This window comes from Anomaloglossus baeobatrachus, chromosome 1 (assembly GCF_048569485.1).
Source record: "Anomaloglossus baeobatrachus isolate aAnoBae1 chromosome 1, aAnoBae1.hap1, whole genome shotgun sequence".
Taxonomy (NCBI): Eukaryota; Metazoa; Chordata; class Amphibia; order Anura; family Aromobatidae; genus Anomaloglossus; species Anomaloglossus baeobatrachus.
In genome coordinates, this window is record NC_134353.1 from 748,148,647 (window position 1) to 748,164,230 (window position 15,584).

Sequence of the window (15,584 nt, forward strand, 5' to 3'; positions counted from 1 at the left end):
CAGGGAGGTTGAAACCAAGGTATCATCCCGGTACAAACATCATTCCCCTTCCTCCGGCTCCTCAAGAGACCGCGGAACATGTGGGAGAACCCCATCTGTGTACCCCGGAGGGAGAACCATGGGGTCATGCCCTTTTTCTGATCTGCAACCAGTGAAGCAGAGGGCTGATTCTTATCAGAAGGACCCTCTATAGAGGTGTCATCAGACTGCGTTCTGTCCAGGGCCCCCGAGGGGTGTGAGGACGATGTTGCATAGCCAGCACCAGGTTCTGGGAGCTGTGCCCATTCCGGGGGACTGGGAGCCGTAGGCTCTGGGCTGGCAGCGTTTGCTGCGGTGGTGGCGGGGTAGTTACAGGGGCACCGGACTCACAGAAGGAAGAGGTGCTATCATCTCCTAGTAGCTCAGCGTGGCAGGATACATTAAAAGTCTTATAGTTGTCCAAATTGTGCTACGGAAAAAACAGATCTATATCATGGGATATGGCAATGCGAGAGGATTGAAAGATTTTGGAAACAAGTCCAGGGGGTAGTGAGGAAAATCTGGAAAAGAAATGTGGAGTTGGATCCAATGGTCTGGTTATTTCACCATCAGCATCAGGAGGAGGGAGAGAAAGGGGGAGACAAGTTACCGAATCTTTTCCATGATATAGCACTGATAAGTAAAAGGGCTATTCTTCAGAAGTGGCTGGTGAAGGAAATACCAACAAAAGAAGAACTTGTTAATCAATTGAAAAAAAATGCTCATGTTGGAGAAGGTGATGGTGGAGAGATGTAAAGAAAGGATAACAGCAACATTTTTTAGTAAATGGAGAAAGTTCATAAGCGTTATATGTTCTAGAGAAGAAATAATACAAATAATGTCCACATTTATGTCTACGGATGGTATATGAAGGAAGATCTGTCAGGGTCCCTGTGCGAGCTGAAAGTATAGCTGGCTAGAGACTGGGTCGTGTCACATGGAGAGTGGAGGGAGAGGGAATGGGAGGGATAGTGGTTATAAGTAATGTTTGTAACAAGTTATGAAGGAAGGCTGAAGGAGGGTAGCGGAGACTGAATAATGGAAATATACACTGACGAAGAAGGGGAAGGAGCAAATTTGATGACAGTGACAGATATTTGGTTGATAAATTGTAGAGACTATGTTACTTGCTATTTTGATTTGTTGACCCTTATTTTCTTCATTCTGTACCCTATTTTACCATTGCAAGAAAATAAATAAAAATTTGGTTTAAAAAAAAAAAAAGTCTTATAGTTGTTGCTGTAGTCGTGCAGAGCATAAAACATGTGACTGCAGCCCCTGGCTGATGAGCCACAAACTCTGATTGTAATGAGGGAGCAATGCTCTGCAGAGCTAATGTGCAGGTGAGGATATAACTCACCCAGAACCCTGATGGCCCCTCCCCCCTGCTCCTGTGTCACAGTTCCTGTGGGAAGGAGGAAGCCAGCTCTGAGAGACGCCCACAATCTCTGATCACAAGAGGGAGCAATGTTCTGCAGATCTCCTGTGTGAGGAGTTACGCACGCTTTCGTGAGGGGGCGTGGCTTATCGAGTGTCAGAGGGGGCGGGGCTTAGCTCCGACAAGAAGGCATAAGAAAATATAATAAACAAAAAAAATGGTGGGAAGGGACTCCCCTTCCCCCCTCCAGCCCTGCACAAGAATGGTGGACAGAAAAAAACTCTAAGTGTACCGCAGCTGCCAGTGCACTGAGTCCTGGGAGCTCTCCCCTTCCCCCCGCCACAGGTGGAATGCTATGCAGGAGTCTGCAATCAGCCCATGTGAATACAGTCAGGGAGGATCTGACCTTTGCTCCAATTCCTGTCAGGGAGCCAGTGTGGAGATTCTGACGCCTGCTGTGAAGCTGCCTCTCCTTTTATAAGCCCCCGGTCACAGAGCTTATATCAACTCAGAGCCTGCCAGAGGAACTGAGGAAGTTTTTCATCTGCTCTCGAAATCGGAAGGATCTCACCTCAGCTCCTGTGGAGATGGCAGCCTGATGCCTGCTGTGCCTGGTCACGCTGATGCAGAGCGTGTATCAACTCAGAGCCTGCAAGAGGGACTGAGGAAGTTTTCATCTGTTCTGGGCTCTGGAAAAAATCGGTGCCTGTGAGAACAGTCGTCCAGTGAGTAACAGCCTAGGATCCAGCGTTGCAGGAGGGGGTACAGGGAGGCGACACTCCGCATTCCCGCCTGTTGATGGTTTTGGGAAATCGGTCCCCGAAGGAAACCGTTGCCCTCTAAAAACAAAAAATTCTTGCTGCAGTAGTCTGCAGAGATGTGCCTCCTATAGACACAAAGCTAAAACTGAAGTAGCCTGGCTGGGCCAGGGGGTGTATACTGCAGAAGAGGAGCTAACATCTTTGCATCTACTTAGTGTCCTCCTATGGATAAGCAGCATAACACCCATGGTCCTGTGTCCCCCAATGAGGCGTCAGAGAAAAAATACGTACACATTATGTTTATTTACAATAAAAATACACATAGCCTTTAACACATTTAATTAGCCCCAAAAAGCGAAAATGGTGTGACACAGGTCCACTGCTCCTCTCAGCACCACTAAACAGACGTTAATTTCACTGCACTCCCGATGTGATAGCATCGGGCCTATTTCTAGTTGATATCATAATCATGTTCATCTCTAAGACATTTAGTCCACTTTGTATCCATGACATTATCTTCCATCTTCTTAAGTTTATCCATTATATTTTGTTTAAGCTTTATATACAAGTCATTATCCTTATATTCAGTTAATGTAACCTAAATCTCCTTCATTTCTTTTTCTATTGCAACGATTTTAGACTGCACATACTAAATTACAAGTTTCATGAGCTTGAAAGAACATTCTGAGAGAGTCCCATTACACAATGTAGAAAAATCTCAGTCAAACTAAGTAGTAGGTTATTTTTTGATCTGTAACCCACAAGGTATCATGGAATTTTCAGTATACGTTTGTAGAGTGATGCAATCCCACCACGTACGTTATTGAGATGTCATTAATTTTTCCAATTTGATCTTCTAATTCATTATTTGTAGTATTAGTCCCAAATTTATTGCCAGAGAATATTGCTGCAGATCTGCTTAATCTATCCTCCCGTTAAGGTACCGTCACACTAAGCGACGCTCCAGCGATCCTGGCAGGGATCGCTGGAGCGTCGCTACATGGTCACTGGTGAGCTGTCAAACAGGCAGATCTCCACAGCGATCAGAGATCAGCCTCCAGCGACCCGTGTAACGACGCTGTGCTTCGTAACCATGATACACATCGGGTTACTAAGCAAAGCGCTTTGCTTATAGTTACCCGATGTGTACCTTGGCTACGTGTGCAGGAAGCCGGCTTCTAAAAGCTGCGGACACTGGTAACCAAGGTAAATATCTGGTAACCAAGCAGAGCACTTTGCTTGGTTACCCGATATTTACCTTGGTTACCAGCGTCCGCAGAAGCCAGCTCCCTGCTCCCTGCACATTCAGATCGTTGCTCTCTCGCTGTCACACACAGCGATGTGTGCTTCACAGCGGGAGAGCAACAACCAAAAAATGGTCCAGGACATTCAGCAAGGACCGGCGACCTCACAGCAGGGGACAGGTCGTTGCTGGATGTCACACACAGTGACATCGCTAGCAAGATCACTGTTGCGTCACAAAAACCGTGACTCAGCAGCGATGTTGCTAGCGATGTCGCTTAGTGAGACGTGGCTTTTAGGCCCACACACTGCACAGTCACGGCAATAAAACAGTGAGTGTTTTCATCCCACAAGAGAAGGCCACAAGATAACACAAATGTTGATTTACTCCCCCATCCTGTATTGCCCTTTGATATTTACATCTTTGTCGGGTTTATATACTAAACGGGCCGTGATAATATAAAAGAGAATATTTCTATTCCACAGGGAAAGGGCACGACAAAACAGATCACATCCTCTGAGATATCTAATAGTGTGTATACTTTGATTTGTCTGCTTGATATTTAGAAATGTGAATATTATTATACTCTGATTTGTAATTATATTAAGTTAGTCACTGGTTCTTTAATTGTATTCAGCGGACATTAGGTTTTTCCTAGTGGGAGGATATATATAAAATCTTGTATAATAAAATCTTATATCACTTGTATGGGATTATATGTTTTATTAAGAATCCTATGAAGGTTCAAAATGCATACGATGTTCCCTGTGATTTTATCATGAAGGTATACTTCTTTTAGCATGAAGATGTAAAGGATGTTTTAACTTTGGAAGTGACCTCAGCGCAGTATGATGGCCTTGACACACAACTCCATACAATATAATGGCCCTGCAAACTGTATAATGGCCCCCATATGGCCCTGAAAACTGTATAATGGCCTGGAAATGCATAATAGCCCTACATACTGTATAATAGTCCGCTATATATCCCAGATGCAGTTGAAAATTCAATGTTGGACAGGGATGAGGTGCGGTGACGGCACTGGCCCCCCGACTCATGGGCCCCGTGGCAACCACGTTGTCTGTTGCTATTAGTGGTACACCACTGTGCTAAGATTTTAGGTTTTTAAGCCATACATAAAAAGGCTAATAGTAAGATCAAGCAATGCCAGGATGGTGCTGCCATTTTTCCCCATTTTCTCTTTCTTTAATCCAGCTATAAGGTCTCTCTGGATGCTACATATATATATAACAAAACAGTAAAGTCTTCTATGTTGGTTTTTTTTTTTTTAATCCACACCGGCTTAAGGTATGGCTTAATGTCAATAGAAATTATGACTATAGCTGTGTGCTATAGTCCCAAAAACTGGAGACCAAGCATAATTTACACCACATACTATCATTCAGTTAAAAGTGTTCAGTATGTGATTAGAATGATAGCCAGACACCTATATATTTGCAAATCCCTATTTAGGAAGTTGATGTTTGATGATGCATATGCTATGTAGTGCAGTCAGTCAGGGATGTTGTGGGTAATTGCAAAATTTGGAGACTTTTCTACTCAGCTGAAAGTACTTTTTTTTATGATCGACAGTCTTTTAGTACAATTGAACAAATTTTCATAGAGAAAAAGGGGTATAACATGCTGTAATAATACATGTCAGGCACAAATCATCTGACTACAGTAATCCCCATAGATAGGATTTGATTATAGAAGGAACATTACAATCTAACTTCAAAATATGTGAAACCACACAAAGGAATGATTTTTCCAAATTTTATTCATTAATTGTACACACAAGATAAAACAGGAGTGCACACACATACTCCTGGTTACTAGTAATCATCAGTAACGAGGACATTATAACCTCACCAACGTGGGGACCAAGACCAGACAAGAGGTGTATACACTATGCTTGGGGAAATATACGGCTAATTGCCAATCAAAATAACCCCTAGGTTATCCCCCAGTATAGTGAGTAAACTCCCTCCACCTAACTCCGATACCGGGTAATACAATACTGACCCGGGATGCTCAAGGCTGAACCGAGTTAAATTAGTGTTAAAGGGTACATACCGGAAATCGAAGTAAGTGAGGGAGCCGGTCCAGGGTCCACGCCCGACGCGCGTTTCGGGTACCTTTTTCAGGGGCACCACACGCTGTCGTGGACTCCTTTCCCCCTCCCTTAAGTACCCCGTAGCCTCCAGGTGATGTCCATCTCTCCGTCCACCGTGCGCACGCATACATCGCGTCATGGGGAAGTCGTATGCAGACCGGCGGTCAGCGGCGGCCCAAGTGCGCATGCGTTGGAGAAAATTCTCCGATGACGTCATTGACGCATGCGCATGGCCGCCTAAGATGCCGCCGGGTGCATACACCCAAGACTCTCGTCTGGACGGTGCGCTGGGAGGGACACAAGGACATCACAGATGGGCGGACCAAGGTAACAAATACGTCACATATTGCACATAGTATTAGTAACTCAGAAGTCAGGCATGCCCTATCCACATGCATAATATAGACTGTACACACAGCGGTTGTAAACATCTGTACGGTAACCACATGCACGGACTGTATCCATAATTAGACAGCCATATAACATCTCATATGATGAGTACATGCCGGCTCGACTGAGTGTCACAATCACATCGGGGACACATCCACACAGTTGAATCATATAAGAATTACGTCTCCACCATATAGGCATGTATACGTTCGGATGGACCCATAAATATACTGACATGTGAAAAAAGTTATTTTAGCAAAAGAACTACGCAGTCTCACAATAATCAAGAGGCACATCATGTTAACGGGTCAATGCACCTATACATCAAGTCCGTGCACGCGGACGTGACCACAATCGGGAGCCCCCAGACACCGCCAGAAGTCCCGAAATGGTCACATCCACATCAAGGCATAAGATGAAAAGACTGCACATCCCAAATGGGTTATAGATCAACATCCAGAATAAGAACCATATACACCTCATGCATGCATGTGGGCATGACCACATGCCGGCACCACCGGCCGCGGCCGGATTATCATCATAAATGCTGATGTATAGCTAGGCGACACCGCACAGCCACACTGGGGATAATACTAATAATGTCCAAAAAGTGCTTCATGAGGCAGTTGTCAGGTCTTTTCATCCTTATCCTTGGTTCCAAGATCATATCCCATCGCCAGGAGGACACACAAGAAGGAGAGGGGGAAGAACAGGGAGTCCACAATTCCTCAAATGAACAATTACTGGAATAAAAACAACATGCAATTAAAAAGCAGCACGACAATCAGAAGATAATGCATCATAATCGTCCCTAGGACAAAATTAGAAAAGCTTAACCCTTATACAGATTAAAAGGCAAAGGTTCCCCATCCAGGGGGTCTAGGTATTCAAAAATGGAGCAAAACTAAGTTGTTCATTCAACCCTGCCGGAGCGAGGGTCCCCAGGGAGAAGATCCACCTACTTTCCAATCTCAAGAGGGCCATCTTGAGGTCACCCCCACGGATCCCACCGCCGACGAGGTCTATCCCCACCACCCTCAGCCCACCAGGGTCACAATTATGGTGGACCTTGAAGTGTCTGGGGAGAGTCCTCAGCAGCGATAGGTCCGTCACGGCCGGTGCCCTCAAGATGTCGCGAACGTAGAGTCCCTATACACCTGCATCTCACACGAACAAGGTATTGAGGCATCCAGATATTTTCTGTCCTGTAGTTCATGGGGAGAACCGTTGTGTGGATTCATCTTAGCATTACTGGACTCCATCCTCCACCATAACGTTTTCACTTTCAAGGACCGGTATTTCCTGCAGAGACGTGGTACCGCCATGGGGGCGGCATGTGCACCGTCGTATGCGGGGCTGTTTCTGGGCAGGTGGGAGCAGACGGTTTTACATGAGCTGCCACTTGCCCAGAATATAGTGTGCTGGTATAGGTACATCGACGATGTGCTGCTCCTGTGGCAGGGGACATGATCTCTGCTGGATGTGTTTATGGAGGAGGTAAACCGGAATGAGTTCAATATTAAATTGACTTATAAAGCAGATCAACATAAAATGGAATTTTTGGACGTTATGGTGGAGGTTGGAGAGGGGAGCTTAATTGAGACGGATCTATTCAGAAAAACCACTTCCGTGAATGCATTATTACATGCCTCGTCTGCACACCAGAGGTCAACTATTCGAGCTATCCCTGCTGGCCAATTTCTGAGGGCCAAAAGGATATGCTCTACACCCCAAAAATTTGAATACCAGGCCAACGAACTTCGTGTGAGATTCAGAGAGAGGGGGTACGGTATCCGCGGAATTAAGCAAGGGTATATGAGAGCCAAGCATACATCCAGAGAACATCTCCTGTATGGGCACAATACAAAGTCACTGGATGGTGGTGTGAATTACACTCGATTTATCTCCACTTACAATGGTCAGTGGAGACGGATCGGGGATGCACTATCCAGACACTGGTCCGTGTTACAGACGGACGCTGTTCTGGCCAGTGACCTGCCGGGGGCCCCGCTGCTAACCTCAAGGAGGGGTAGGAGTCTGCGGGACCTCCTGGTGGATAGCCATTATGTGACCAAGACATCTGAGGGCCTTTTTGGACACAACATCCCAAGGACGGGAAGTTTTACATGCGGTGACTGTATTACATGTAGGTCGGGTAACATCATTAGGGGCAAGGATTTCACCTCGGCAGATGGTAAACAACGTTACCGCATTAAGAAGTATATTTCGTGCAGTAGCACGCACGTGATATACTATGCTAAGTGCCCCTGCGATTTAGTGTATGTGGGCTTGACCACAAGACAATTCCGCATTCGCATACGCGAGCATGTTCGCGACATCTTGAGGGCACCGGCCGTGACGGACCTATCGCTGCTGAGGACTCTCCCCAGACACTTCAAGGTCCACCATAATTGTGACCCTGGTGGGCTGAGGGTGGTGGGGATAGACCTCGTCGGCGGTGGGATCCGTGGGGGTGACCTCAAGATGGCCCTCTTGAGATTGGAAAGTAGGTGGATCTTCTCCCTGGGGACCCTCGCTCCGGCAGGGTTGAATGAACAACTTAGTTTTGCTCCATTTTTGAATACCTAGACCCCCTGGATGGGGAACCTTTGCCATTTAATCTGTATAAGGGTTAAGCTTTTCTAATTTCGTCCTAGGGACGATTATGATGCATTATCTTCTGATTGTCGTGCTGCTTTTTAATTGCATGTTGTTTTTATTCCAGTAATTGTTCATTTGAGGAATTGTGGACTCCCTGTTCTTCCCCCTCTCCTTCTTGTGTGTCCTCCTGGCGATGGGATATGATCTTGGAACCAAGGATAAGGATGAAAAGACCTGACAACTGCCTCATGAAGCACTTTTTGGACATTATTAGTATTATCCCCAGTGTGGCTGTGCGGTGTCGCCTAGCTATACATCAGCATTTATGATGATAATCCGGCCGCGGCCGGTGGTGCCGGCATGTGGTCACGCCCACATGCATGCATGAGGTGTATATGGTTCTTATTCTGGATGTTGATCTATAACCCATTTGGGACGTGCAGTCTTTTCATCTTATGCCTTGATGTGGATGTGACCATTTCGGGACTTCTGGCGGTGTCTGGGGGCTCCCGATTGTGGTCACGTCCGCGTGCATGGACTTGATGTATAGGTGCATTGACCCGTTAACATGATGTGCCTCTTGATTATTGTGAGACTGCGTAGTTCTTTTGCTAAAATAACTTTTTTCACATGTCAGTATATTTATGGGTCCATCCGAACGTATACATGCCTATATGGTGGAGACGTAATTCTTATATGATTCAACTGTGTGGATGTGTCCCCGATGTGATTGTGACACTCAGTCGAGCCGGCATGTACTCATCATATGAGATGTTATATGGCTGTCTAATTATGGATACAGTCCGTGCATGTGGTTAGCGTACAGATGTTTACAACCGCTGTGTGTACAGTCTATATTATGCATGTGGATAGGGCACGCCTGACTTCTGAGTTACTAATACTATGTGCAATATGTGACGTATTTGTTACCTTGGTCCGCCCATCTGTGATGTCCTTGTGTCCCTCCCAGCGCACCGTCCAGACGAGAGTCTTGGGTGTATGCACCCGGCGGCATCTTAGGCGGCCATGCGCATGCGTCAATGACGTCATCGGAGAATTTTCTCCAACGCATGCGCACTTGGGCCGCCGCTGACCGCCGGTCTGCATACGACTTCCCCATGACGCGATGTACGCGTGCGCACGGTGGACGGAGAGATGGACATCACCTGGAGGCTACGGGGTACTTAAGGGAGGGGGAAAGGAGTCCACGACAGCGTGTGGTGCCCCTGAAAAAGGTACCCGAAACACGCGTCGGGCGTGGACCCTGGACCGGCTCCCTCACTTACTTCGATTTCCGGTATGTACCCTTTAACACTAATTTAACTCGGTTCAGCCTTGAGCATCCCGGGTCAGTATTGTATTACCCGGTATCGGAGTTAGGTGGAGGGAGTTTACTCACTATACTGGGGGATAACCTAGGGGTTATTTTGATTGGCAATTAGCCGTATATTTCCCCAAGCATAGTGTATACACCTCTTGTCTGGTCTTGGTCCCCACGTTGGTGAGGTTATAATGTCCTCGTTACTGATGATTACTAGTAACCAGGAGTATGTGTGTGCACTCCTGTTTTATCTTGTGTGTACAATTAATGAATAAAATTTGGAAAAATCATTCCTTTGTGTGGTTTCACATATTTTGAAGTCTTTTAGTACAACTCTAACCTATTTAATAAAGAAATATATATACAAATTAAAAAAAAAAAAAAGTCACATATAGAACTTACAGTTCCAAAAACCAAGATATCAAACCGAATTCCATAAATTTTCATGAGCGTTCTTGATTCCACATGATTAGAATCCTTGTAATATTTGGCAAATCTGAAATTTAAAGCATAGACATTATTCAGCTTCCAGTTCAGTCCCCATTCAGTGTATAGTGAGCGGCTGCTGTAACTGTGCCCCCCGAACTGACTGTTTAGCTGGTTCTTCTAACATGTCTTACACTGAATATATTAACTATGTTAGTAGAGCTTGTCCGCGGGGTCTGGAGTCTCATTGAGAACATAAGCTTCATAATTGTATCACTGTCAAAGCTCCATCGTTTTCCTCTAATGTACTTGTGCATAGATATCTGTTCAACTAGGTTCACATGACTATGACAGTATATATATTATACATACATACACTGTATAAATGTGTATATATCTAAATCACAATTAGCTCCAATTTTCATCTAAAAAAACCCCTTTCTTTCTATTCATTTGTGTACAAGCGTTTTTTTTGTTGTTTTTTTTTACAATAGCAGTTCATTATTTACAGGCCTGTTTACAGTTTCCAATGTTACAGAACTGTAATGAATCCATATAAATAGGATGTTATATTGTGGCATTCGATTTTCTTTTTTCTCACGCCCATAGATTTGAATGGGTCAGACTCATCCAATTTCAGATTCAAATTGCAGCATGCTGCATTTTTTTTTTCACAGGTTTTGGAAGTGAAAAAATAAAATAAAATAAAAAAAAAAAATAAAAAATATCGGTCATCAGCACTGCCTCATTGAATGACAGTCATGGGTCAGTGTGCTATCTGATACAAAATTAGATAGCACTCTATTAAGGCTAGGTTCACATTTCCGTTAAATTGTATCAGTCACAATCTGCGGCTCTGGTAAACAACGTAATCCGTTAAGCGGATTCCGTTGTGTCCCATAGACTTGTATTAGTGGCGGATTGCGACTGATTACCTTGCGTTGCTTCCGCTGCGCCGCGGTCAGTCATGTTTGGACTGACCGCCGGGCGGAAACAATGCAGAATGTAACGTTTTTTGGGCCGTCAAAATTAACGCACCACGCAGGAATCCGTCGCAATCCGTCAAGCTTTTAATGTTTGTCTATGGTGGTGGAATCTGTCGTAATCCGTCTTACGACGGAATCCAGTGCTGGATTCAGTCATACTCTACTGAGCATGCCCAGCATGCTTGGCACGCCCACTGGGCTGTCCCAAACACAAACGGATCATGACTGATCCATCAAAAAACGGACGCACAGCGGATGTAACGGACGCGACGGATCAGTTTTTTCACAGGATTCCGGTGAAAAGAATCCTGTGAAAAACACATCCTTTGCGTCAGTTGACATCTAAAAAACGACTGATCTGTCGCTGACGGACCGGACGGATTTAAAACAACGGAAATGTCAACCTAGCCTTATACGGTCATCCAAATGAGCCTTTCAATTGATTCATATTGCTCTCCAGAACTTAAATGGAACAGACCAGGGAGATTTTACAGTTGAAACTAGTGATTTGGCTGTATAAAACTATGTTCACAAGCTGCATCATTTTTGACATTACAAAGATGCACCTAAATGCGTGCGTTTCTCCCAGCACCAGCAAAGTCTATGAGTTTTCTATTTTGTTGTCCGCACAGGGCATCTTTTTTTGGCAGTATCTTGGCTGCGTTTTTGAAGACTCACCCAAGATGCAGCATGTCAATTCTTTTTGTGTCTTGTCCCTGGCAGATCAATCCCTCGCTGACTCTAGGTCGGCGGTGGATTGATCCCTGGTATCTGGCTAGATGCCAGTTTCCATAGAGTCAATGGGGACCAGAATCTGGCGCAAAGGGGTAGGAGCAAGTGCTCCATACTTACCAAATCACTGACGCGGTTGTCACACTACTCCCACAGCATTCACTTCTCAAGCCAGTCTCATTACATTCTTTGACAATGCACTGCTTCCCTCACCCACCGGTGGCTGTGATTGGTTGCAGTCAGGCGCGCCCCCATGCTGAGTGACAACTGTCTGATTCGAAACAATTACAGCCGCCGGAGGGCGGGTCTATATCGTACAGTACAATAAATAAATTAAAAAAAAAAAAAAATGGCATGCGGTACCCCTTCAATGTTGATACCCAGCCAAGATAAAGCCCCACAGCTGAGGGCTGGTATTCTCAAACTGGGGAGACCCATGTTATTGGGAGCCCCCAGCCTAAAAATTTCAGCCAGCAGCTGCCTGGAATTGCCACATTCATTACATGCGACAGCCCTGGGACTTTACCTGGCTCATCCTTATTGCCCAGATGCAGTGGCAATCTGGGTAATAAGGAATTATTGGTAGCCCATAGCTGCCACTAAGTCCTAGATTAGTAATGGTAGGCGTCTAACCGAGACACCCTCCATCACTAATCTGCAAGTGAAATGAAAAACACAAACACTGAAATAAAGCTTTATTTGGAATAAAAGACAAAAAACCCCCCAAAAAAAACAAACATCTTTCATCACTTTATTAACCCCAATACAGCCCTCCAGGTCCGAAGTAATCCACACAAGGTCCCACAATGCTTTCAGCACGACTACATATCTGAAGCTCACAGCAAGTGCCATGGAACAAGACTGCCCGCTGTGAAGTTCAGGTCGCAACTGAAGTGAGCCACGTGCTCAGCGGTGACGTAACTCAGGTTAGCCGCGGCCACAGCATGTCCCCAGCCTCCACCTGTGACAGCAAATCATCTGAGTGACATTCCGCTGATCGCATGGCTCACTTCAGTCACTCGGGTGGAGGACTCCAGCTGTGGCCGAGGGTAACCTGAGTGACTGCACTGCTGATAGCGCGACTCACTTCAGTTGCTGCGGGGAACTCACAGCGGGCAGTCTTGATCTATGGCCGTTCGCTGTGATTGTCAGATGTAGCAGAGCTGGAAGCAATGTGGGACCTCGTGTGGATTACGTCGGACCAAAAAAGTGTGGGATCCCCTCAGATTTTCATAACCAGCCAAGGTACCGCAGACAGCTGAGGGTTGCAGCCTGCAACTGCTGCTGTTCCTGTGTTGGATCTGAAAAATGGGGGGGTACCCCACGACATTTTAACAAAAAAAAAAAATATATAAAAAACAGCTGGCCAAGCTTGTTACCCCCTCTATAGAGCTATTCTGTTTTTTCTATTTATTCTATGTTCTTTTTATTAATTGTCTATTATCTGTTATCTATCGATTATCCGTTATCTATTATCTATTATCTCTCTACCTATTATCTATTCTAGCTATATCAATCTGTCCCATCATGTTTTGTTTCCTTTAAAAAAACGCATTAACAAAAACGCAGCAAAATTACATGCATTTTTTGGGCCACAAGCTGCATTATCTGAGACCATAGGAAAAAGATGCAGTCAAGATGCACTCAGAAAAAAGATGCAGCGTGTGAACATAGCCTAAGTCCCAGCAAAAGAATTAAAAGGAAATCAGTCAGCAGGTTTTTGCTACTTCATCTGAGAGCAGCATGATGTAGGCACAGATGTCCTGAATCTAACTATGTATCTCTTAGATTACTAGGTGCAGCCTTCTTACACAATCAGAATGTTTAGATTAGTCATGTGGCTAAATCTGTCCCGCCCATATCAGGCGCTCAATAGAGATTGACTATTGACAGTGAGGTGTCAGAGTAGGAGGCGTGCCGAAACTGAGCAATAAGAATCTTGCCAAAGCCGAGCAATGATAAGAATCCTGCTGCTTAAACATAGCCATTAAACAACAGATCAGACGGTGACAAGATAGGCAGCCCTGAATTCTGTGTGTTAACCTTTGCAGCATGCTGGCTTCAGCGTGCATAGAAAAAAACCTTGTGACAGACAATTTGCATATGGGTGTGCTGCAGATTCATACAAATAATGAATCCCATTTTATTCAATGGGTTTAATACAAAGATTTTTCTATGTGGATTAAGTGGCATTCTATGTAGTTCCATCACAATTTCTTTTCCCTATGGTACAGCCAAAAACAAAGCCCATTTACGGGCATTGGATACAGATTGTCATAGCTTAAAATTGTCTCTAGCTTAAAATCAGCACCAAGGTCCTTATCAAAATTTGACATGTGTAAATGGACCCTTAAGCCAGTATTCTTAATGGGAGTAAGAGACCCTGAAATCACAGAAGCTGCAGGATTTCTCCCACGTGTAAATTCTAAAAAGTGCTATAGAGCTATATTCATAAAAGGCAGTTTTGGTGCAATTCACTTTATTATTTTAACAAAGCCAATAAAGTATACGAGGAGCTGCTGATAAGTCTTTGGCTTTGTGATTTTTTTTTTGTTTCTATGGTAACAAATGTTACATCACATTAAAGCCTTTTGTGTCTAATATAGGTTTTCAAAATGTTGTGTTTGTTGCTTATGGCAACAGTGTTCTACGCACGCGGGAAAACAAAATGGCGGAGTCTAATGCGATATTCACAGAAACAGAGATCAGGAGTGATAAAATTCTTGTTTCTTCAAGGAAAGTCTACGAAGGATATTCATGGTGATATGTCGCAGACATTGGGGGGGGGGGGGGGGGAATCAATGCCTTTCATATTTCACAGTTAAGAACTGGGTTGCCAAATTTAAAACAGTCAACTTCAGCACCAATGATGAGGAACGTCCTCGACGATCAAGAGTGGTTGTTGTTCCGGAGATCGATGCTGTGCACAATCTCATACTGGAGAATCGACGAATTTCAGCTACAGCAATAAGCAGACATCATGGGGATTTCCCTTGAACGTGTTTGTGTCATTATCCATGAACATTTGGACATGAGGAATCTGTCTGCAAAGTGGGTCCACAAATGATTGACAACAGATCAGAGAAGCTTGCGAGTGAAAACTTCTCGGTCCATTTGTCAGCGTTTCTGGACTGATCAGAACTTCCTGTATCGACTGGTCACTATAGATGAGACCTGGATTTATTTGTAGGACCCTGAAAACAAGAAGCAGTCAAAAGAGTGGAGACACAGTGGTTCTCCTCAGCCAAAGAAATTCAGGGTGCAAAAATCAGCCACTATGGTAATGGTGTCTGTGTTCTGGGATAAAGAAGGCTTGCTGCTAGTGGACTACCATCAAAAGGGTTCCACCATCAATGCAAGGTATTACATTGAACTTTTGGACCAATTTAAGGCAGTTGTGAAGACTAAAAGGCACGGCAAGCTGTCTAAAGGAATCTTGTTCCTGCAAAACAACTCCTCTGCTCACAGTGCACAAGCAACCATGGCAAAACTGGCAGAGCTGGGCTTCCAGCTGGTTGACCACCCACCTTATTCACCAGATCTAGCTCCCTCCAACTATCATCTTTTTCCAAACCTGAAGAAACACCTCAAGGGTACTAAATGTCACACCAT

General features: G+C 44.8%; 1 protein-coding gene across 1 annotated transcript in view; it reads right to left on the reverse strand.

Moving 5' to 3' along the window:
- Positions 1-15,584, reverse strand: part of P2RX4 (purinergic receptor P2X 4) — a 101,718-nt gene that overhangs the window by 27,074 nt on the left and 59,060 nt on the right. Inside the window, exon 9 of the mRNA XM_075323592.1 lies at positions 10,231-10,324. Within this exon, the coding sequence (XP_075179707.1) occupies positions 10,231-10,324 (94 nt within the window). The remainder of the gene's footprint in view (positions 1-10,230; positions 10,325-15,584) is intronic.